Raw genomic sequence first — 25,760 nt, 5'->3', positions numbered from 1 at the left:
CTTCCTTCCATTCTGACATTTGTGGCAGAGAAAATTTACCCACTCCAAAACTCTGAATTCATCGTTTGCACCTGTATTTAAGGGATTTAATGTCTGCAAGCTGGAAAGCCAATATTAGCTTGGTTACTGTGGTAACAGACTCATTTTCAGCAGCCTGTAATGAATGCTGCTAGAAGCAGCACTGCTATTCTTGAATTTTATTTATGTAAATGTGCTTTAAACACCTTTCTCCCATATCATATCTCCTGCTAATAATCTCCAAGCATGAAGGTACTGGTATTTGAGGCTGTGTGATGGTACATTTGGGTAAAGTAAACTCAGATGCTTTTGCAGAACTCTGGCATATCACCCCAGTTAATAACATACTGAAAGTCTACCCTCAGAAGTGTGTGCCTCAGTGAGGCTTCACTCCTCTTGTCTGTTTTACAAAAACTTGTAGATTAAAAAGCCTTATGGCCTCTTGGTTTTTATCCACACTTTTTGAGAGACCAAAGAACCTTGCCCATCAATGCCTTTGAAACTGGGCATATATCTCAGTTTAATAATTATGTTGGTGGAGATGGGAACATTGTTCCCTGGATTTCTTGTAAAGTGATAAAAACTCTTAAAATGACATACAAAAAGCCCAAATGAAAAAAACAAAGAATATATTAGAAGGGATTGCTCATCATTATAAAGCTGCCAGTACCTTTATGGAATGCTTTTGTTTTCACTCTCAGTGCTTAGGTCTTTTTGGAGTAAAGTTTACTCATGCCAAAACCTAAAGATGATATTCTGGAGGCATAACCACCTTGAAACAAAAAACAAATATATTAGTAACAAGAGAAAAAATTAGTACAGAACTTAAAACAAGGCTAAAAATTTACAATATTTGTTGACCACTAGGCCTTTCTTAGAGACAGTAACTTATTTTAACTACAAAACAGCTGAATAAGGGGAATAAAACCAGCATAATTTTCAGTGTCATAATTACTTTCCAATATGGGAATAATCCTTAAGTGATTTATACAAAGATTAAAGAAAATTAATAATGAGAGTGTGATGTAGGAATGAAATACAGATGCCTGCATTAAATTAGTTCATTGCTCTGAAGAATTTGGAGGATGTTCCCTACCCCGTGACCAGTAGCTTCCCCATGAACTCAGAATGACACAAGCCTGGCCCTGAGGCAGAGGGAGGTTGGGCTGATATGATGGTTCACCACAATTACTCAATCTTTAAATGACAAACCTACCAGCAGTGCTACCTACCTGCCTGCTGTGAAAAATGCTTTCTATCACTTGGAAGGATTATCAGTGGAGTGCTTCTCCCTTGTGCAAGCATGTTGTCTCCTCTGACTGCACCTGAAAAGAAGTGTGGGAAAATATATAAAAAAGGTGTGTTTGAATTTGAGCACAGGGATCTCCTGGGTCAGCCCCAGCTCATCTTCTGTCTTTCACATTGCAGTACTTCTCTGAGAGTTTGTGAGCACAGTAGGAGGGAGGGACCAAAGCACCAACAGCGCTATCAGAGTATTGCTTATCACCAGTATGATACTTGGCAAATTCAGGTTTTCTATTCAGTACAGGAATGGGTTTTTTTCACTCTCTTGCTTCTCTCCTGGAAATCTCTACTAGCATCTCATCCCACTTGCAGCTCCATTTAGTAGTTAATAATGTGTTCATTTTACCAGAGACATGCAGGCTTTTTAAAAAAAAATTGAGCCTCTGTTTTTTATTCTGCAATTGTAGTCTATATTTTAAAGTGATGCAAGACATTTGCTAGGAACAAGGATTAGACATCTTATTCTGTAACAGCATCTAACTGTCTGTCCTCTGAGATTCACATTTTAAATTTTCTAGGTGAAAAGTAAATATACTTACCGAAGAATCTTTTTCTTAGATGGGAGGACTAGACTAATCTTAGAGAAACAAATTGTCAAAAATTCCTCGGCTGCTTTATGTTGTGCATGTGTGGATTACTAAGGCTGAAGTGCTGTTATGTTCAGCTTTCTTCCAGAAGGTGATGCTTGCTGGGGACAAGCACATGAGGCAGTGATTTGGTATGGCTGGCACTGCAGCACACATGGTTCATCAAAGAGAAAATGATCTGTGGTAGCTCCTGTGCCTCCACTGTAGTGCTTGTACACATGCTCTGCAAACTACCACTGCCTACTGGCTCAAAGAACTTTTAAAATTCATAGGATAATGTACAGGGATGTGTTTTTTTAATTTACAGCAGAGAAATGATGGGTGTCAGCCCTGGAGGGCCAGCAAAGCTCTGTGATAAATTGCTGGTGAGAGCAGAGGCCTTATGTGCATATGGAGAGCGGCAGAAAATGCATCAGCAGTACTTTCTCTTGGGGGGATCAGTGAAAAGACACAGGGTGAACAGATGTCTCTGGCTTCTGCAGGCTTTTGCAAAGTTCCTCATTTGGACTGTTCAGGACTGAATCTGCTCACAGGCCTTGGCAGAAAGCAGCCTGTGCCAGAGCGAGCCTGTGCTCCCTCTGCTTGTGCTTCTTCACTGGCCAGGAGGGGCCAGATCCTGCCTGGCAGGAGGGACCAGGAGATGCAGCTTCTGTCTTTCTGCTCTTCCAATTCATTTCTGTCTCACTGATCGTGCTGCTGTCTGCACTCATGGCACAGATCGTGTAGAGCTGTGACTGAATCATGGGAAGTGATGCCCAGCGATGATTCCCAGTGCCCAGAGGTGGAGAGGCTGGAGCAGGGCAGACTCCAGAGCTGTATCACTGCTTCTTTATTGAGGCTAGGTTTGGTTCACATTCAAAATTTTAAATTTTACCAGGAGACAGAACACAGTCTAATCTTGTTCTGCTGCTTTCATGGCCTTGCCAGACTGCATCATATTGCATAGAAAAAGCTAAAAACCTGCATTTAATGTGGGATTTCTCAGATGAGCTATCTGAAAGCACATTGCTGCAAAGTTGAATAGATGATGATGTTCATGTTGTAAATTATGCTGTTTTTCTACTCAAAACAGAGATTTCCATCAGGATGTGAAGGGAATAGGGAGTTGTTTAAATGTTCTGAAACATTTTAAATCTGTAACAATCTTAAAAAAACTGTGCTTTAGGGAGTATAAATATCTGGGAGGGATAATGAAAATGTTGGTGGTAAATGTGTTTGAAAATTATGGATTAGAGTACAATCTTGTGCATAGTTACTGGAGATTATAATGTGATTAATATGATCTTGATGTGAAATAGGGAAAAAGAAGGTAAAGATACTTCTCCTTACTTGTGTCCATTTATAGAATATTTATTTATTCTTATTAATAAGCTATCTCTATTTCCCTCCTTCCATCCACAGAAAAGTACTTCAGGGAACAATTAAAAGCATTTAACTCCCCTTTGTGTGTTGTTTAGCAATAAATTAATTAATTTTTCCAATAGCTGTGTCAGTTTACTGTTTTAAGTCCAAATCTGAAGCTCAGTCAAAGCTTATTTTTTTGAGAAGAGAATGAATAGGGAGGTTTTTTCCTCACTAATAAAATTTTTAAAAAGAGATTGTAGCTGTTTTCTCATTTCAAATCCCTAAGTCACTACTGAGATGAAGTAATTTGACAGTACTGGTATAATGAGTAAGGGAAAAACTGATAGTGTTGAGGAGGTTCCTTTGGGTCATTGATAGCAAGAGTGCATGCAGTCTGGTATTTTTGTGGCATTTTTTTTTGTTTTGTTTGTTTGTTTGTTGTTTTATTTTTCTTATTTATTTTAACTAGTATTCATAGCATCTGCTTAGCACTGAAATCCATTTTTGCCACTGCTGTATCAGGATGACCTCAGTCAGGAGTGGGCTGTAAAAATCGTCCAGTGTCTCTTGCAGTCATGTCTCCAGCTGCACAATGCAGATATCAGCATAGACCTCCTCCTGCTTTAGTGTGTCTCAATGACATGATTTATTCCTAGGCACCCTTGCTTCAAGAAAGTGGTCTTGGGTGACCACTGGTTGGTCACCACTCCTCCAAAAAAGCACCAACAGTGAGTCCTGCAGAGCTGCCAGGCTAGGCACATTTAGTGAGTGGGGCGCTGTATCACAGGAGCCAATTTGAGTTTCACTGCAAGACTGTGAGGCTCTGGGACCTGCTCGCAGCTTCCAGAGAGAGATGGAGGAGCAGGAGGAGTAGCCATAGAGTTCCTGATGACATATTGCAGAACCAGTGCAGTGTGAAAGCTGCAATTACTTGTGTGTACCAGTCAGAAATCCTCATGAGTATCTGCTTCCTGCAGCATCCAGGGCCCTCTGTCTCCAGTGACATATCTGTTGTCCTGGCTGCTGACGGTCGCATGAAACTTCCTCTAAGGGACACCAAAGTGTTTCATTGCCCAGCAGAATGAGTTGTGCAGGCAGCAGAGTTTCTCATGAAACCTCATTGTGTTACACAAGCCTGTGGCATAACTAATACCAGCTCATTGTGAGTTGCAGGAACAGCTGTAATATTTAAATTCAAACATAACAATTTTTCAAATTTTCAAGGGAATGAAGAAAGTTGCCAGCTTTCAATATTGATAATTTCTTGTATTTCTTTTCCTGATGAAGAATCCCATCATAGTAATACAGAACCATCATGTGTTTAATTAAACAACTGAGAGTGCAAATTTGTAATCAATGATAATAAAATCTAGTGCCAGCAGTAAGACCTCCCCTACAAAAACTGACCAAAGGAAAAAAAATAAAAATTGTATTTTTTATGGTAAAGCCTTCTTTTGTCCCAGTTGCAGGTTTTTTGGTGATAAAGCAGTATGTATTTATAAGGAAGCAATAACCCTCTATTTTAATGGCAGGATATACTTGAAGAAAAAGATAATTTATTAGTAATACATTTTCTAATGAGCTGTATGCCATAGGGAAATTGAGCCTAGAATTGTGAGCAACTGATAAAAATGGTTGTCTTTTCTCTGTTATAGAAGAAAAATGAAATATGTATGTTAAAGACACAAAAATGGGACTAGTTTAAAAATAGGGTGATTTTATTTGAAGACATTTGCTTCCTCCCTCTGCTGTTTGTTTTATTTTAGGATTTTCTTCCACAGTTTTCACCCTCACCTTCTGGAACTTGTATGTCTCTTTAAAGCAAATTGTTGTAAAGCATATTTAGTGTCTCGAGTATTAATACCAAGCTGCATCATTCATCGAAATTTCTACTAGCATGCAGTAAATGATTTAAAGAAATACTACCTCAAATAAAATCAGCTTATTTAAAAATAGCACATTTCAAGCACCTCATTTTATTGCATTTTGACCAGGTTTTGTCATCTTGGGGAGTGTTATTGGTGGGGTTTTTGTTTGTTGTCTTTTATTTTGAGAGAAGGGAAGCATTTGTGGCCAGCCAGTTGGGAAGAACTGTGAATCTCTCCATGTGCAGACCTTTCTCTAAAGCTCATTTGCAAGTGTTTGAATCCCTCCAGTATTGGTTTTGGGTCAGCATGCTGGCCAATTGGATGTACACATGGCATTGTCCATCTCATGCTTTACCAGTGCTGTATTCTTTGTGACCAAGGTTGTTGGGGTTTTTTTGGTTCGTTGGTTGGTTGGTTGGTGGTTTTTTTTGGTTTTTTAAAATTTGATTATTTCTGTTGAGCTGACTTGATCTGTTTTGCTAAAAGCAGCACTGACTTTTTCTATTCTAAAGCAAATATATCTTGTGAACAGGCTCCTGATGGACCTTAAAATGTACTGGCATATGATCAGCTGCAGGACGCTCATTGCTGGCACACTGTGGGAGCATGATTGTCCTTTGTGTGTGCTCCTCGTGCTTCCTCATTCAGACTTGTGCTGAGAGCAGGAGGGAGAGGCGGGCTGAGGTTTTCTGTCCTTCCCTGCTGCCACACATGGCACCCAGGCTCATGCCATATAGCATAGACCAGAGTCGTGCTCACTTTTTTTCCCAGATGGGAATTTACTGTTTGGGATTGATTATCTTGATTATATTGATATGGTGCTCTAAAGGCAGGTATGTAGGCAGCAGTATGCAGCATGCTCAAATTTACTTGTTCAATACAAAGGTCCAACCAACTCTGTTTGCCATAACCCAATAATAGATAGCTAGAAAACAGTAAGAACAGGGTGAGCAAGTAGGGGTGCTTTTTCTAGCATGTAGTTTTCCACTAACAAGAAGTTTAGGTGTGTCCTGAGTCAGAGGCAGTGTACTTTTATTAATTTGACTCAGAAATTTTGTCCAAGAGCTGGTCAAATCAATTTTCAAGTCTATTGATGCCTTGATTCATCTACAGTATTCAGTGACAAAGATCTTGACTCTGAGATTTTGTTTCTTTCATGCCTGTTCTCTCACAGCTTCCCCAGTGTCAGAGTTCTCATGCACTTGCTTTCTTTATATGTTCTCTGTGGCACTTGTGAGTTTACAGAAAAGTCTTATCCTCCCCAGTGACAGCAGTATTGCTCTCAATTCTGATCCTAGTTTGTGCAACACTTCTAGGTAAAACAATTAAAATGCTAGGGTTTTTTCTGGCTTTTCCCAATATTTTTCAACAGAATCTATTCTGAACTTTTACCTAAAATCCAGAATGTGTTATGCTGATGGAAGCAACCAATGTGTGAGTTTGGGGATTTTTTTTCCCTTTCCTGTATCAGCAGTTTCCTGGATCTGACTGATGCATTTTCTTTAAAAGAAAAAATACAAGCATCGTCATATTCCACCACCCCCACCCAAACTGACCTCTACCCTCCCCTCTCCCCAGAAGAAGAAAACTAGCTATCCATTCCAATAAAATCTTCCTAAATTTTAATTTCCTTGCATGGGATCTAAATTTTTGACTGCACCATTAGGAAAAAAAAATACTTGCTTTACTTTTATAGTTCTACATGTATGTATGAGAGTGCATGAATAATAACAGTTTTTTTCAGCAGTTGCTATGGAAAACAATTTTGTGTGATGAATCATACTTTGACTTTTGTTAAATAAAGTCATCCTACTTATTTTACAATAATTTTAATTACATGTATTTGTTGAAAATTAAAATGTTAAGAAGTAGGATGTATGTTTAAGTGAATTTTAAGTGAATACACTTAAAAGAAGATGGGGTTTTTTTTGTTGTCCATTGGATGATTTGTGGCATTTTTAATGCCACTCTGTAAAAGAAAATATAGTATCATAGAATAGCAGGTTAGAAGGAACCTTACAGATAATCTGTTCCAAATTTCCTGTGAGAGCACAATCTAGACAAGATGGCCCAGGAGACCCTGTCCAGGCAAATCTTAAAAGTGCTCAATTCTGGGGAATCCACCACTTCTCTAGGGAAAATGTTCCAATGTCAAAAATGTTCTTCTTCCATCCAATTGGAATCTCCTCAGGGGTAAATTGTACCTATTCCACCTCAGCTTTTCCATGTGCAAAAAGGGAGTCTCCACCTTCCTTTTAGTCATCCTTTAAATAATGGAACATGGTAATGAGGTCTCCCCTAAGCATTCCTTTCTCCAGGCTGAGCAACCCCAGCTCTCTCAGCCTTTCCTCATATGGCAGGCTTCCCAGTCCTCTGATCATCCTTGGTGTAAAATCCTTTGAAGTATAATGGTATGCAGGAACAGTTGGGAGGGGTGGATTCCCTGTCCATAGGACATGTCAGAATTTAAATTCATTCTGTTCTGCAGCAAGCTGAATGACTGGAGATGAGCTAACATGCACGTGCGTATGTCTCAGAATAGCTAATCATCCAGTTCAGACCTAACTGCAATTTGTTTGCCATTTTACTATATTTAGTCATTGGACCAAAAAATGCCTGGTAATCAAAATTCACTGGGGTATGGAGACCAAGGTGAAAAGGTTTTGCATCAAGTAGATTTTATATGGGGTCTCCATATACCAAGTGTTGCACTTGCTGGGGATGCAATTTAAATATTCTCCAGGTTGCCTTTTACCCCTATTTTATTTTCTTTCTCTTCCCATTAAAAAAAAATCCATTCTTGTGAAAAGTGAAAAATACATTCCAGCCAAATATTTAGATTTGGCAAATGATTATTTTGACATCTTTTGACATCTGCTCCATATCTCTGTGTTTTTTCAAATTAAGTTTTAAAAAGACAATATCACTCCACTTCATCACTTCATGGAGAAATTGCTGATAGGCTGCTTTTAGACCACTAAGTGAAATAAAGAGGTAGTAGGAGAAAACTCCTAATTTCTATTAAGATTCTGAACAGGACCTAAAATAGTTTAAATAAACATAAATAAGGAGTGGAAAGTTGGCATAACAGACTAGTGTTTTGCTAATCAATTTATGGTAAATAAACATTTAAGTTTTTATTAATTTTTTTTTTTCATTCCCCATCATCTCCCTTTACTGATTTTAACATCAAATCTGATATATGTAACCTTTAGAGAAAGGACAAAGAAGCCAAAATCTGACATAGTCATCTTCACAGCTATTCCTTCCCCTATAAAAAGTTTTTCTTTCTGAAGTTGTTTCATGAAAACCTTGACATTTGCAGTTGGAATTAAATATAAAAACTGTTAAAAGAAGGTCATATTCATTTTGGCCTGTTCATTCTTTTTTTTTTTTACTCATGCAGGTTATTATAACAAATTCAGTAAGTTATCCAACTGGGAAATTTAAATTGTCCTAGCACTTGTGAAATAGAAGCTAAGGTAATGAAAGAAGAACATGCCTGTGAATAAAAGAAATTCCTGGCAGTATTAGATGCAGTTCAGCATCTGAACTGCAGAAAGCCTTTAAATTAATTTCATCTAAAGGATAGACTAAATCCAGGTCTTGAAAAATGTTAGTCTCTGTCTTACCCCCCACTTGGGTAATAACTGTTCTTCTTTACCAGAAAAAATAAACAACCAAATGTATCACATACAATTTCCATTTTGGTCTTTTCACGTTATTGCCTTTTTTCCATTTTCTTCAGCATCCTCTTCCAAGTTTTAATTAGATGAAATGAAGAGATAACAACAAAAAATGTTGCTTCCATTATTTGCTACCTGTCTGGAATCTGATCATATTTGTATTCACCTGATTTATCTCTATAAAGCTGCAGGATTCTTTTCCTACCCATCCCAAACCTATCATGCCTTTCCTTTGCAAGTCCTAAAAATTGCATATCATTTGTAAGGAATGAAAAACCGAGACTGGAACTCTGGGCCTTATGCCTTCCAATTTCATGCCCTTCGTGATGTTCTTCGCATTATTCTTGTTTCAGATAGTGCTCCTCTAGCTCATTAATTTTTCTCTTGTTAACAGGAGGAAAAACTTTTTGTGGCAATTAGTGATGCATGGTTTCAGGTCTTCAAATAGGATATATCTCCGCAGTCAAATAGCAATTGGATTTCTTGTCTCAGTATATTGCCTTATAATAATTTCTTATTTTAGCACAAGATGAAGTAAAAAAAAAAAGAATGAAGCATTATGGAAATAAATAACTGTAGTGCACTGGATTTACCTTGAAAATTTGTGAAGTTAAGCAGATATAATTACTTGCATGCAAGTTAATCCAATAATGCATGAGTTAGATTGAAAGAATTTGTATTAATTAATCTGTATAGAGGAAGAAGACAGATTGTGCAAAGTAAATTACATTTTTTCTTTATATGTTATAGTTTTTTCTTTATTTCTGATATATTTTTAAAGGTCATTGTTTTATGAGGACTGTCTAGCCAATAATACATTTTGTATTTGTAAATGATTCAGCAGTAAGTATTATATATTACCCTATAACCTGAAAAAAGCCGATCTTACAATTTACTGAATTTTATGAGTGTAGTGTGGGGTCCTTGTTTTTATTTCCAAATTAAATTTCTTCAACTGTAAGTAAATAAAAAGGAGTACTGGTGAGTTCTATTGCTTTTTTAACAGAAAAAGAATGTTGTGTATTGATCAGGATTGTTGCAGTTTTATGGTTGTATCAATAATATGTCTTCTGTTCCTGATTATTGAAACTTTCTCAGAGTTCTCTTTTGTGCCATAACATTCTGTAAATGTAATTGAAAAGGTACAATCATTATCTACCTTAGGGTGTTTTACAAGTTTCTTATTTTGCTAGTGCATTTAGAAGAAAAAAAGAATAGCTTATTGGGCAACTCCATTAGTCTAAGCTCTGCTTATTATTCAACATTACCTAGAAGAATTTAAAACTTAGGTTGTAGTGATAAAACAATAATACTACTGTTGGACCATATTAAGTTGAGTGGGACGCAGTGTGGAAAATAACAAAAAGATGGTGAAGCAATACAGAGGAGATGGAGTGTGTGTGCTTTGTTTCATCATTTTGGTGGGTGGCTTTCCCCAGCGCACACCTCACCTGAATCATATTTGGTTAGTGGAGACGAGGCTTTGAACCAAGCTGTAAGCATGTTCAGTGGAGTGCAATCCTTATTTTTATCATCGGCATTATTTTGGGATTTCTTAATGTGAAAATAATGCCAAACCTTTGCTTATTGAAAATTGGTTTTATCAGCCAACAGCTGACAGAAAAGTTTACAATTTCCAAAGGCACATCCAGAAACTAGCTGAATTTTTGTTTTTAAGTCTAAAATCTTAAGCATTGTGTTCTTATGAACAAAATCTGTCTTTGTTACAAAGCTTAAAAAGTGTTTTCTGTGGCTTCTCACAGTGCCTGCATGACTGTATAACCTATGGGAGATTGGTCTCTCTGACCTTTCTCTTCTTTCTACTTTTTTCACATATTATTGAATATAGATGAGTAGCTGCAAGTTTGAATTACTGTAATTTTTCTTCATTCAGCACCATATAAATTTAAATGAAGTTTTTAACTGAGTCATATTTCAATTACATGACCAAAAACAGGGTCACAAGTGTTTTTAACAAGCTTTTTATGGTTTTCCTAAAAATGCTCAATCATTTCTGTTTGATAACTTGTACTGAGGTTGCTCCAAAATTTTATTAACTAAAATGAATCCCCTTAAATACATAAATTTTTGTTCCAGTGTTAAAGTAGATATTTCATTTCTATTCCTTGTGATCTCTTGTGGTCTTGTAGCAAGACAAAATTCAGAGGCAGTAAATTCCATAGATCAGTGCAGACAAAGGTATGCGTGTTTACATGCATAAATTTGGCTCGTGACATGGTTTGTGTTTTTCCAACATGATATGCAAGTCTTCTGTTCCTTGCACATGGTCTTCTCCCTGTTTCCTGAGCAGAGACACCAGGCGAGGGGGAGTATGGAGCTGGATGGATGCAGTCAAAGAGGAGGCTGGAGGGAGCACAGAACAGCCCCCGTGCTTTGCACAGCCCATCATAATTTCTGTTTTCTGGAATTTATCATTGGCACTTCCCTGGCCAGATAAGAGTGATTTATTCCAAACCCTTTTATCAACGGGGCATTTATTTTAGCATTTCCAAGTTTATCTGATATCAGAAACCATATCTCTACTTATCAGGGACAAAAGCATCAGTTAATGTGAAAATGTAAGCACCATGCTGGCAGTGCTGAATTTATAATATTGCTTACAGTGCTTTTCTGAATGATGTTACAAAAGCCCACATGAATGGTGTATAAAAGAGGCTCTTGCTGTGGAGGAAAAACAGTGATTTACTGCTGTGTGCAGTGGTGCCTTCACTCGTTGTGGGGAACAGTCGCGTCTTGCGCTTTTCTGAAATGCCCGAATGCATTTCAAATGTCTCAGACTTTAATGTTAAGGATAATAATAATAATAACAATATTGAGTCACAGAACTGAAGGTGGGGAATCTTAGAAATGTAGAAAAAATTGCACTGGGGAATTTCTGATATTACCTAGGCATTGGGACTTCAGTTTAAATTCAGTACGTGTCGCTTTCTCCAGAAACATTGCAACTAATAAGTGTTTCTGAACAGATGGGTGCCATGAATAATGGTTGCAGTTTCACAGAACCTGTCATACTTACCAAAGGTGTTCTCATGAAAACTTTATTTACAGAGTATAATTGTCTTCCTGCCTTTTCAGGTTCCTGCTGAATAGAAGTAACTAAAACAAAAAGCTTTGTTTTTATTATCTTCCTGCACTTTTTTCCCTCTCATTCACCTTAAAAAGCTAACAAAATTTTCACCCTTTTATGTTTCCTATATTATTTGGAAAATTTTTCTGTTTTGGCTTTACTCAAATCTGAAGATCATTTTGTTTGGTCATAATTGTCAGGAATTTAAGAATACAATGACTGAGAAACTTGTGTAGAGTTTCACCCTCTTAATATTGCAGGCAGCGCAGCTATCCATTTTTAATTTTTTCCATGTCAGATAGTGATATTTTTTCTTCTTTTCCACTACTCACCTGAGTAAGGTGGTCCAAAATATCTCTAGTCTGATATTTACAAGGTTGGGAGCTTTTTTCTCCACAATTAATTTCCTCCTTCATAATTTGCATTCATATATTCTTCAGCCAATTCTGTTGTAATTTTATCCTGAAGGAATGTTTAATACTTCAAATACTTTTGAAGGGTTAATTTTTTTCACAAAATCAATTTCTTGTTTACTGGAAGAGTAAATAAACTCTCGATTTAATTTAAAAATAAAACCTCAAATTATTTTTTTATTTTATATTCAATACAAATGTTCAGGCTTAGGGTTTAGGGTCCAATGTTTAGGGTCCAGTTCGTGGTACGACACAGTGTTACAGCCCAAAACAAAGAGCATATCTGCTGTCTTTGCAATGATATTTAACTCAAATTTTTGCTTGAACATCAATGTCCTTTGTGAAGTGTTTTGGTGGACCAGAGTTGTCAAGTCAGTGCTGCTATTTTGAGTGAGCTTGCTGGGCATCTTCAGATTTGCCTTCCCAGTTCTGGTTTCTAGGAGAGATTTAAAGACAGAAAAAATCCACATCTGTGGGAGGGGAGAAAGGAGAATAAGAAATAAGTTGGTGAGCTTAAACAGGAAGATGGAAAAGCTGTAAAAGGATGGGAGGATGAAAGAGAGGGGTTTATGAGACAGCAAGGATTACAACAGTCATACCCACTCCCCATCACAAAGAATCCAGTGAAAACTGACTAAAAAGTTTTATTATGTCATTTATCTGGTAACATTTGTGGTGATCACAAATACTTGTTGACAAGGATGCTATTCCTGCATGTCTATTAACTCTTCATCCCTGCAGAGGGGAAAAATCCTGATAGTGATGTCCATAACAGCTGTGTCCAAGGCCCCAGATTTAGCTGATGCTGATGGGTCTGATTTCTGTTTTCTTAGTGCCTCTTGCTCCTTTTTTACCTGACCCTAAGTACTATCAGGGCAAATTGCAGGGAGAGAAAAGCCTTCTGATAACTCCTGGTCCATCAAGAGGATGAAGAAGTTGTGGACAAAAAATTACTGGAGCTCTGGAGGACGAAGGTGAACTCAGATTTTTTTTTTGCTGTGAAGGTGGCTTTTAGACTGATATCCCCAGCTACAAGGCAGTTGATTCATACTGGATTTTGGAGGCAAACCTTTTAAGGAATTTATAGGGCTGCAAAGTTTTACCTGATTAATATTGTTTAATAATTTTATATTTTGGAAGGTGCTCAGGAGTACTGCTTGTTGTGGCTTCTGCACAGAAATATGTGACTGGTTGCATCCCTTGAACTCTTACCTCCTCATAATTTTAGACATGACACCTGTGTATTTTCTCTCAGATTACTTTGGATGATGAACACTTAATGTGCATTTTGGAATTTGACCAAATTTTATGTCTTTATAGCATATAAACTAAATGTTCTTATGAGAAGGAAATTTTTAATTTCTTCTATTTTCTCCTGGTTTCTATTTTTCATGTGAGTAGGATAGCATAATTGTAGACATGTTTTGTTTCTATTACATGGTTTGACTAGAATGAATAACTAAATATTTTTGTTCCCTTTCTTCTGATAATAGTAAATTTATAACACCTGGGCAACTTTCACTCTGTAGTAAATTGATTCCCTTTATAGTAAAATTACATATTCTTTTGAACTTTATAAATACCTTGTAATTTTCCTCTTCATAGAAAGAATAATTATTTAAACCTCAATCATTGGGAAGAATTTTACAAATAACACAATCTCTTGGGTTTTTTTAAATTGGGATTTTGCAGAAGTGGGATTGAGAGGTGCTCTAAATGAAAATATAAAGAGTTATCACTTCCAGTCTTCATTTGGCTAGATTTTCTTAGAGTATCCTGCTAGGATGAATTTGAGCCCAAGTGAGAAAGAGAGAAGGTATGAAAGCTGAAGGTGAATGCACATAAGAAAGTATTTTGTAAATGCTCCTTGGCAATGAACTGTAAACCATGCTTGGCATAGTGAGAGACATGGCCAGTAGTCAAATTCTTCAAATACAGCAAGTTCTCCCAAGTACTAATAACAAAAACAAAGACACACCAAAAACACCAACAAAAAACCCCCCAAAAATACAAACAAAAAACAAACAAAAAAAAATTATCTTCCAGGCTGCTGAAGTTCTACTTCAGAAATCCCATATAAGAAGCATTATGAGGCTGGAAAAGTTGCATTCACATGCTTCAAGTGACTTAACATGTGGTAGTTTCACAGTGGGCTGAGTTTGTCCCATGTGAGGACACCATGTCCAGAAGGTTTGGTGTTCTTGCACACAGTCTCCTTGAAGTGTGGCAGCATCATCCCTCTATGTCAATAACAGCTGATTTCCTCTTGTCTCAGTCCAGGAACAGTGTATTTGTCACCCTTCCTGCTGCCAGCTAAGAAGGACATATTCTCTGGGAAGAGAAAAATTTTATAGCTTTTATCTTCTTTTTCTCTTTTTATTTTTTTTTTAGTAAAACTCTTTAATATATTCAAAGAATTTCCTAGTATTATGAGAAAATTTCAGTAAGATTTGGAAAGCTTATTTTCATGTAGAAGTCAGTGAAAAATTTTTAACTGGGTAGAACTGGGAAGCTTTCTGTTTCCCAGAGCCAAAGATAGTAGTTTACAAGAGAATAATTTGACTGTATTTTACACTGCATTTTTAAAACTGCTGAAATAAAGAGAGTGTCCTGAAACTGTGCCTTGTTGTGCAAGATATTGATTAAGACAAAATACTGTTGGTAAAAAACCCCAGTTCATTTATTGACTTAAATTTTGATGTTGAATATGATGATTAAAACCCTTAAATTTAGATGCAATTCTTTCTTAATTTTCTGGTGTTTATCCTCTTGATTTCCATAATAATTAGGGGTTAACTGTGATGATACATAGTGAGTATCCATGCAGGATTTTTAATTTCAACCTTCAGCCTACTGTATCCTACTATAACTCCTTGCATATGGGTAAGTAGAGAAGAGGTTCCTTTTGCATCAGCAGGCGGTGGTGGTGGTGAGATTTAGCATTTAAGATGTTAGCTAAAGCTCTCAGCTGTACTTCAGTGTCAATATTACTTTTCCCTTAAGTGTTGGATTTAGTTTGTCTTCACACTACAGAAACAAGTTCCTAGTTCTAATGGATGTGTGTGAGATTGATTGGCTACAACCCAATTGCTCGGATTGAAGTAAGTGTCCATCTGTATTTATTTACAAAATTTTTATATTTATTTATGTTTTTAATCACCTTTAAAATGGAAGAATTTTGATTTACGGTTTTTTAACTACAGTGTTCCAGACTGAGATATTGATGTCATTAAATTAGGTGTTTTACTTTTTTGGATGGTATAATTTCTTTTTTTCAGGTTACGTTGCATCTTTTGAGATTAAAATGGCAAAACAGAGCAAGTGCTGTTGTTTTCTAAACCCTCTAAGACTCTCAGAGGTTTCTTTAAATTGAAGACCCAACAACTCATCCTGAGAAGTGCTAATAACCCTGCAGATATTGCAGGGAACCCTTCAATTTCCAACTCTTTCAATTTGCTGGCTCCTTCAGCTACAAATTGCATGTCCTCTTCCTTGCAGTACCCAGTGCTGCTTCCCTTGAACTGCTTTGTTCAGGGATTAATTTTCGTCTCTGGTGATCGCATAATACTGGATTAAATGCAGCTCTGAGTCCTTGCCACAGTCAGAATATTCCACAATGATCTTGGGATAACATCAGAAATTTGAACATTTCAGCAGATCTTTTTCCCTGCCAGTTGAATATATGTCTGCTGCAGAAATTTAGAGAAGACTGGACAGTTTGACCTAGGATCTCCCTGACTGTCAACTGTTGCAGAGATCAAGAATGGAGATTACTGTCATCCATAAAAATGTCTGTCCTATGTTCCTCTGAGGAACCTCCACAGATGGATTGGTGGGAGACATTGCTGGCTTCAGACACTCGTGATGTGACAGATCCCATTTCCTACCCTGCTGCACATCACCTGGCTCTTTGTTCGTGTTCCCTGCTCTAAAAGCAATGCCCGTGTGTGAGAAGCAAGAGGGAAAGCACAAACTGCACACACATCGGGGTGCTGAACTCTGCCATTCCCGGGTATTTACAGATGTTATCCATTGCTTAACGATGTGCAGGTTGGCAGGAGCAGTGCTACAGGTCAGGGAGGCTCACATATATCTTGGGGCTCATTTGTGAGAATATGGATGGCCTTTCTTAGGGTAGTTTTGCTGCAGAAAATTTATCATGTGTGTGATTACCATGCTGACTGATACGAAGTGAAATTCGGTCATGTTTGCCTTATTTGCTGCAAAATTTTGAAATTTTTTGAGGTAGAAATCCTTTCAAAACTTTTTCTGTGAAATATTCAGTAGTGGGATATGAAACCAGATTAAATTATACTCTTTTGAAGGATATCTGGTAAGGAAATTAAAATCTTCCATCAGACTAGGGTAATAAGGTATTTAACCCAGATGATTCTTTTGTTTTACATATTAGGAGCTTTCATGCTTTATTCACTTGGTAAATATACTTTCAATTTCAGAAAGCTCTGAGTACATTTAGGTGAGCAGATTCTTGCTTTGCATCTTAATGTGATTAAGTCTTATACTGTCCTTCCTTATTATTTCACAAAGTGTGTGAAAGAGTGTGCATAGCAGGCTCTATAATTTTTCCACTTGTCATGTTTGCAGAGCTGGACATCATGCTGGAAATATTTTTCAGGTCCAAATTAATTACATTTACATTAAGGTGATTTACTTTTGGTGTCAATGGAAGAAGATAAGGTTTTCTAAACTAAGTTTATCTTTTTCTAAAACACTTGCAAAATACTTCAATCTTATATAGCTATCAAAATAAGGCATCAGCTTTTTTGGAATATGCTAAATATGTCAGTTGCTAAGCATTTTGGAAAATCTTTTTTCGGTACCTGAGTGGAAGCTGGGCAATTACAAAAAATCATCCACAAAGAATTTCTTAATGGCTTTTTTTTTTCAAACTATTGTGTGGAGGAGATAGGTCAGTATTAATTCATTTATTGGAGAACTATAACAGGACCAAGTGAATGTGCACAAATCTAGTCTGCAATTGTTAGTCTATGTGGCAAGTTACAACAACTCACAAAGTGTGAAAAGGGGCTTTAAAATGTACAAAAGACACATAAATAGTTACTTTTTCATGGAGTTTAGAGTTTCTTTCTTTCCTTTTGAGCTCATTATTGAGTTTTCTTTTAGTAGAAGAACAAAGAATTGAAAAAAAATAGATTAGGAAACAAACCAGACATTTGTCATTGTGCACACTGTGTTGGACACATAAGAATAACTGCTGATGCAGGTTAGGTACCACTCTACAGCTGTCTGATCTGCAGACTGGACAAAATGCCTGCTCTGGATTCAAGCTGTTACAGACCAACATAATGTGTTCTTATTGCTTCAGCACATAATATACCTTAAAGACAAAGTAAGCTAGCAATGTACTGAGGGGACATAATCAACATTTCTACAACTGATATTACTCAACTTAACTCATATTCTGGTGCTTGGGAAGGGTTGCAAGTTAAAAAACAGCCCAGTTCTTACATATTAGAGTGAATCATCGAGGCATGCAGAAAGACCTCAGTATTCAAATGCAGTTCTACAACCTTCAGCATTTAATTGTGTGTCTAAACACGTAAATGTATTTTTTATAGCTTTTAAAACTCTTTTTGGCAGTCAGTGTGCTAGTGAGACCTACAGAAAACTGAGATTTCTAGAAAAGTGTTGAGGTGTCATTTATTTCTTTGCTCTCTACTTACTGTGTGGCTGTTTCTTTCATGTATTTCTTCTTTTTGAGACTAATTATAGTTTCTTAAAATCTATTTTCAGCTCTTTTAAATGCCTGCTTCCCTCATCTGCTAATTGTCTTCTATTTTAATTTCATCTGATGTTAGTCTCCCCCTGACATACACAGGCATGCACAGACACACACACCCACAAACACTTTCTGTTATTCTGTTGTCTCCAATTCTTTTCTCTCCTCCAAATGTAAGTCCTCACTCTGCTCATATGGGGGCTCAGCTTGTGTAGCTGGGGATAAGATTTTCTCCTCCAGGTTAGGTATCTTGTCATTAACACTTCAGACTTCCAGGTAAAACCAACACGCAGTTCTTTATCTTCTCATCCCATGTTCCCACTTTTCTGTTTTATAGCAGCTTTTGCATCTTTTCTGTAGAACATTTTCTCTTGTATTTCATGACGACCATTGCATATGGTTCACTGAAATTTGGGGGTGGTATTATAATTATTTTATCAGATTCACATTTAGATTACTGCTTTACATTGGAAAGCTAATCATTTATTGCATATTCTCAAACACACAAAAATGTATGTTTATATTGCCAGAAAGTCAAAATATTACAAGTGTTTCTGTCTTGATGTGGAATTAAAAACTCAATCTTTCCAAATAAATAATGGACAAAGAGCAACAGCTGAATAACTTTGCACAAAGATTGTATAGTTAGACGTGTTGCAAAACTATATAAAAATTGTAAAGTTAAGATGTGTTACTTGTACTGTTGTAGTACCACAAAGGCTTAGTACCAGGTCAGAAATGCACTGTGTGCTGCAGAACCAAGCAAAGTGGGTTGTCATGCTCTAGCTTCCATACACCTGGGAAATGACATCCTTCCTTGAAGCAGCATCTCTCTTAAGTAAACATGTAGAAAATATAATGGAGCTTAGTTGCAATACGGTGTTATTCTTTTTTCTGGTTTTTCTTCGGTTCCCATGACCATGTCCCATAGATCTGCATTTAACTGCAGTGCTTACATCCTAGAAGTTCATGCTATCTTTTCTTCCAATCTTGTATGTAATTTTCTTCATGTAAAAATAGGTTTTTTAACAAAAACATGGTATCATCAATCCCTAATTTTTTATGAAGCAAACTTGGGAGAGCAAAAGGTGCTCATTTATAAATGAAATTAACTCATTTAATTATATGGCTGCATTTTTACAGCTGGTATTTGCTTGACACATTGCCTGTCCACAGTGCAGTGAGTGATTAACTGTGGTGACTAGACAATAATTATTTTATTATTTATATTGCAATTTTTGAGCTGTTAGGTGCATTCAGGGTAACTTTGGTTGTTCTATGGGGGCTGTTGAGCCAGAGGAGGTTACTTACCATTCAAAAAAAAAAAAAAAAAAAAAAAAGAGAAATGTCTGTAGTTCATTGTAGGCTCCAATATGTGCATTTATAGTGAGCTAATGAGTACACAAGCCTAACTGACCTGAACATTAAATCCCATTCTAGAATGTATTAACCCCTATTTTCACTGTAAAGATAACAAAAAATGAAAAGACTCTGGGGAAACACAATATAAGGTCTCATGAAACCCATTTAAAATGTGTCTGAAAAATGTCTGGTCTCTTTGATATAAATCCACATTTAGTAGATTTGTATTTTTAGATTTATATTTTTTTTACTTTCTGAGTAACATTGTTATAGAAGTAAAGGCCCGAAAAACAAACTCCATATTCTCATCTAATATGTATTTTCTCCCTTTTTTTGCCTTCCTTTCTTACAGAAGGAAAAATATCTAAGATGTTTTTCCAACATCTAAAGTGCTGCTGTTGTATGGTGATTGAACTCCATGCTCATCTTTCAGAGATAGCTGAACCTTAACCAAATAAATTTTCTGTCCTATTTTTCACACTTTATCTTAATTTTATTTTCATATGTTGCTTCTTACCTTGTCCCACCAAATAACTTTCCTCACAACAAGCAAGATAGCTCCACCAATTTGAAATGAGGAAACAGAAAGAAAATTGAATAGTGGGAGGTGGAAACAATTCAGTTGCACTCTACACCAGCCCACTGCCTCTCTTAACACTTGGTCTCTGAGCTGAAGGCTTTGGCTTTAAAAAAACAACAGGGTGCTCAGGCATGAAGTGCATCTCTTCTTGTACATGCCTCAAAGATACCTGAGGGGGAAAAAATCATATTCAAACTTTTGTCAACATTATTTGCTCACGTGTCACAGGTTGCCTGTCTCTTGCAGTAGTGTGGAAATCACATTGTTCTATCTGTGAGCACTGCATGTTGCCACAGAAATATCCAATATCACTGACATCCTGGCAGAGTGGTCAGTTAGTAGGAGCTGTCTCATTTCCTCATTCTACTCCTTAATGTTCCAGGATTCCTTGGTTAATTTTTCGGTAATTTTTTCCTTTTTTGTTTTCTACTTTTTAAGATCTTTTCTCCTCCTTTCCCAAATAGACTATCAAGGAAAACAGAAGTTCCAGTATTTGAATGCTATTTTCAGATGTTTGTCTTCTGGTAATGCTTATGCTAAAATTCAGGCTGCAGATATAACTGAGCACAGTGTCTTTTCAGATTTTGTGAGAAATTTCAATTTTTGCTTTTGCTTTTTTTTTTTTTTCATGAAATGATCTGTCAGCAGCTTTTTTTTTTTCTTTTTTGTCCTTTTATGATCCTTGGGTCTTTTGCTTTGTATTTCTTCCCCCTCCAAGTATTCTGGCAGCTGAGGTGTTCTTTACAATCAGTATAACTGTCCTTCATCTCTCTGCCCAAAAGGTGGTCTTTTTGTAACTGTTCTTATTATTTAGTCATTCTCTTTTTAAAATAGGTATTCACTTCAAACTCTTTATTCTGTGCACATTCACCACTTGCTAAACAGAGCGTGTCCCACGTAGAAAAGACTGTCCCTCCTACAGAAATAGATTCCTTGCTTTTTGTGTCTGTACTGCCTGCTTCTGATCCAGCATTGTGGCTGGTGCTATGCAGACCAGTGGGACCTGTTCTTCAAATAATTAGATTTACACAGATAAAAGTAACTTTAGCAAAAAACCCAATTGCTTTGCAGATTGGTAGGGGAATTTACAAATGGGATAGTTTTCTTCTGAGGGGAAAAAAAAAAATCTTTTCGCGAATTTCTAGATGAATTTTCAAAACTCTTTAGGTTATGATATTTAGCACCAAAAAATAGCCAATTCAGACTCTGAGTACAGTTTTTCAGCAGGTATTTCCAATGTTATATCTTTTGTATGAGGAAATGCCTGCAACCAATGAAACTTCTGCAACTTCAGCAAGGCTGCTTAAGATCAAGCATTTTTTCTGATGGAGAAAGAAGAAATTATGTATTATGTATTATTAATATATATTACATATAGTAATATATTAATATATTAAATATTTATTACATATATATTGTACATAAGAAATTATGTATTTCATGTAAGTTAAAATATGTTTAATTGAAATCAACGTTTTGATGATTTTTGCTAAAGTACAAATTTGGCACTGTAGGAATTGTTTATATACATTTTTTTGGCTAACTTTTCATTCCAAAGAGTCTTCCCAACACCGCAAGTGAACAACATCTCTTAATGTGTTCTCTGTGTCTTCATGGCCATTAACAGTCCAGAAATGCACTGTGTGCTGCATAACCAAGCTGGTGAGAAAATCATATGTGTTATTTGGAATGAGGATGACTAAGTGCAGAGTTTACGGGCCTAAGAGCATTATAGCTCTGTGCTGTGAGATTTGGGCCTCCTTGGGTACTCTGGGCAGGCTTTACTCCAATTAATCTGAACAGGCAGCGTGTGTCTGACAGCAAACTGCATATAAAGATGATGCAGTCTGACTGCTGGGTCTACGAAGATTATTGCTGCTGAATAAGAAGTGTTTGAAGGAGCAAAGCTTTAACTCCCATGGGAAATCCAAGCCTGCTGTCTTCTGTCTTCAGTGGCTGATGTGTATAAGCAGGACTTGACTGGAACTCCAGAAGCCTGTAGGATCAAAACAGCTTCCACAGACATTAAGTCAGAAGTGCCACCCCATGCTTTGGGTTTCATTCCAACTCCTTATTTGAATTTCTGCCTTTCTTCTCTGGAAAAAAAAATCTGTAGGTAGCAGGGCAGAGGTGTTGTGTTTTCTGGATCTGCATAGCAATCTATATAATCATAGAATCACAGAGTAATAGAATAGTTTGGGTTGGAAGGGAGCTTAAAGATTCTTAGTTCCAACACCCCTGCCACAGGCAGAAACACCGTCTGCTAGACCAGGTTACTCAAAGCCTCATCCTGCTTGCCTTGGACACTGCCTGGAATGAGGCATCTACAAGTTCTCTGGGCTCTGGGCTGCTCATCCCAGCACCTCACCACTCTCATGGTGAAAAATTTCTTCCTAACATGAAATTTAAACCTGCTGGTTTTCAGTTTAAAGGTATTTCCTTTGTTTGCCTGCCCTTGTGAAAAGATCATTTGAGCATGTTTGATGGTTCTGGTTCTGTTAAAGCAGACATAAATGGCAGATTTGGGCAGCCAGAAATTGCTGGGTATTGCAGCAGCTGTATCAATTGCCAGCTGCTTGGAGCATCTGTAGGACCCAGTTTGCCTTGTATTCCCTAATCCAGTGGATCATCTGGTAGTGCTGCCTTCTTTTGTTCTCTTGTGACCTGTAGCTCTTCAGTTTTCTTGACTGTCATCAACAAGTATCTTCTCTTTGCTACATGGAAATAGAAGTTTACAGATTATTTTGTAGCTACCATAGTGCAAAAATGTAATTTATTTTGCTTTCTAGTTTAATTCCTCTTTTCTCCAGGAATGGCAGTACATTTCTGTTTTCTCACAGTTTCTCTGATTCTAAGTTAATTCTTTTTTTTAGATTGGGTTATTTTATCTTCAGCCAGCCTCGAGGTTTTCTTCTGTTAGGTTTACTATTGAGAAGAACCAGCTTATGTTGTCTTCTCTTGGATTTTGCTTCTTCCATCATACTGCTGTTCCCTCTTGCTCTGTCTACCCCACATGACTTAATTATATTGTTCTAAAGGAGATTTCATAAGGAGCTGAGGAATTTTAATTTTTTATGTTCAAACCTTTGCATCTTGTGTAGGTAAAATTTTTATAAAGGTCATTTAAGAAAAAGATCAGTCTCTAAAGTTTGCAAGCTTCCCAGTACTGTAACATTTCAAATGTATGACTTGACTATATTCCAGTTTCTATGGCTTAGTGAACAAACTGTTACTCCTATGGGAAGTGATATAGAAGAATGGTTTCTGATTTTCTTGAAACCAGGTAATTTATGATCCAGAACTTGCAGTTAGAAGATGCATTTATTTAACATGTCAGGAAACTTCCTTTCTAATGCTTGTCCTGTTGTAATATTTGCCCGGTGATTGCATGAATATCTAATTTTCTCTCTCTTCCTCTCTTGGCTTTGTTGCCTACTTAAATGTGTATAAAAGCAGTGCCATAACCTGCTGCAGAAATGAATGTATTTCAAAAAATATTCTTTCAATCTCCTTGAACTTACCTACAATTCTGGTAATAATTACATCCTATTTGTCTTATAGTTGCAGCATTAGTTTCTCTTTACATTTTTAAGAATTGACACTGTTTTACATCTGTTGAGATCTCTTATTTTAGGACCGTTTTGTTATTGAGCAATCTCTGATTGGGTGTTAATTCCTCTTTTCAGTAAGATCATCAAAAAACTCTTTTTTAATGCTCAAGAAATTTCTGTGCCTGCTGTATTCAAGATGCAACCTTGGCAGTAAGCAAGGATATACTTTATTTCATAATATGGATATTCCAAGTGTTCAACATAAAAAAGTTTCTTTGAGCCCTATAATTTCCTTCTACACAAACAGTCACTGGAGTCAAAATTCATTATTTTTCTGAACTAACTGCTTCCAGATGAACTGTATATGTTTTTCTCCTTCAGTTTTCAGCATTACACATTAACTGCTTTACCCCTTGGTCACTTAAGAGCCATCAGATGTCCTTGCATCACCTCTGACCTAGATCACACTTATTTGAAGAAGAGGTCTGTTTCATTCCATGAGAAAGAAAGCTTTTAGTAATGCTAGAAATAAGCCGTGCTATGAAGATACTCAATTGGGTACAGAAAATCTTTGGTATGTACCTGCTCATAAGTAGCCCACTGGAAGCATTTCAGTCTTCAAGACCAAGGACTGAAGTAGCAATATTTGTTATATGCAAAGCTGAGATTCGATCATTTGATCAAGACTTGGTGCTTAAGACATAATTTGATTGAAGAATTCTTCAGGCTGGCAGTTTAGACAATCCTGTCTCCCAGTTTCATTTCTTGCCACTTCTGCTTGTTGTATGGAATCTTGTTTTATAGGATGGGAGGAGACAGAAATTACGAAGGTCTAAATTATGTACTAGTAATTGTCTTTGTCATAGTCTTGTTTTCTGCCATCCTACCTTCCTCCCTCTTTCCCCTTTTTATATTACGATTTCTCCATAATAGAATATTTCCTTATTCTACAATTTTTTTTTTTATGGACTGCAAAGGGGAGAAAGGGTGGAAGTTTTCTGTATGTAATACCCCTGTGATTGACAGTCTTTTTGCCTCCTGCTTCCTAGAGTAGATAACGCTTGCTGTATGGGATCTTGTTTTGTAGGGTGGAAGAAGAGGGAGGACTACAACAAACACAAATAGTGGTATGTAATTTTCCCTTTCTTCTTTGTCTCTCCCTACTTACCAGTCTTAGCAGAATTTTCTCAATCACATGGTGATACCTTGTACTGCTATTTTTAAAAACACATCTTCCCGGATTTTGTTAGTTAAGTGCCTGCAGCGTTTTAAGAAAGAATGCCAATGAAATATTACGTGCAACACAAAGGTAGTGAATCAGACTGTGCTTACTCTTGGACACAAATTGGCTGAACTTAAACTGACCAGGTTCTACATCTTCTAGTCATCCAGTATCTTTAAAGAGATTTAACAGGCTACTGTATATGGGGATTTTGGATATAACAGTTGTGATGGGGAAAGAGTAATCATCCTATTTAAACTAAGATCAGCTACATGCACAGACTGTGCTATCTTTTTGAAAAGCTAATGCTATAGACATGATAGAGAACTGCCTGATTTTTCTGGTTCAAGTTTCATCAAAATGTTGTAAATTTAAACTCTATTTGCAGAATCTTTGAATGACACAGGGAGATGGTACTCAGCTAGGCATAATACATATTATTTAGAGGTAAATGGATCATTTTTGTTAAACAAAGGGGAAGATTGCTATTAGGCAGAGAAATTGTATTGTTTCTATTTCTGCACTTTAAAAAGTACTGTGTTGTGTAGTGTTTTAACATTTCACTCAAAAATGCAGAAGGTATTTAAAAGTCATTGTCATTTGATGTAGGCTTTGATGAGATTTTTTCTGTAATAAAGTTCTAATTTCTTCCCTCTTGTTAAAAAGGTACAAGTTGTTTATCAGAGAGATACATAAAACATCAGAGCTGTAGCAAAAAAAAAAAATTATGGGGAAAATGCTGTATTGAATTTAGTTATCAAAAGGAATAGAGAAAAGCAAATGATGTGTCAAAAACTTGTTTCAAGGAAGATACAATCTTCACTAGACCAATTTTTCTTTGCGTTGTTCTGGATTGTTGGTTCACTATTGACTGAGAAGGAACATGCCTTCTCAGTGAATCATTCCTAGTTTCTATGACACCCCTAAGATCTGCACAGTACAGCTACAGCAAAAACAAGTCATATTTTCAAGGTC

At 36.7% G+C, this 25,760-nt stretch overlaps 1 protein-coding gene across 5 annotated transcripts in view; it reads left to right on the top strand.

Annotated features, from left to right (window-relative positions):
• Positions 1-25,760, top strand: part of FGF14 (fibroblast growth factor 14) — a 378,304-nt gene that overhangs the window by 195,255 nt on the left and 157,289 nt on the right. For 2 of the 5 annotated variants that reach the window (XM_026793610.2, XM_074535679.1), the window contains exon 2: positions 24,651-24,690. The exons of the other annotated variants lie outside the window; for them this stretch is intronic. Coding sequence is in view for 1 of the 2 variants with exons in the window: in XM_074535679.1 (XP_074391780.1) it covers positions 24,651-24,690 (40 nt within the window). In the remaining variant the exon portion in view is untranslated. The remainder of the gene's footprint in view (positions 1-24,650; positions 24,691-25,760) is intronic. 5 annotated transcript variants of the gene reach the window in all.

Source organism: Zonotrichia albicollis, chromosome 2 (genome assembly GCF_047830755.1).
Source record: "Zonotrichia albicollis isolate bZonAlb1 chromosome 2, bZonAlb1.hap1, whole genome shotgun sequence".
Classification (NCBI taxonomy): domain Eukaryota; kingdom Metazoa; phylum Chordata; class Aves; order Passeriformes; family Passerellidae; genus Zonotrichia; species Zonotrichia albicollis.
The sequence above is the reverse complement of the archived record's forward strand: the minus strand, read 5'-3'. Positions and strand labels throughout refer to the sequence as shown.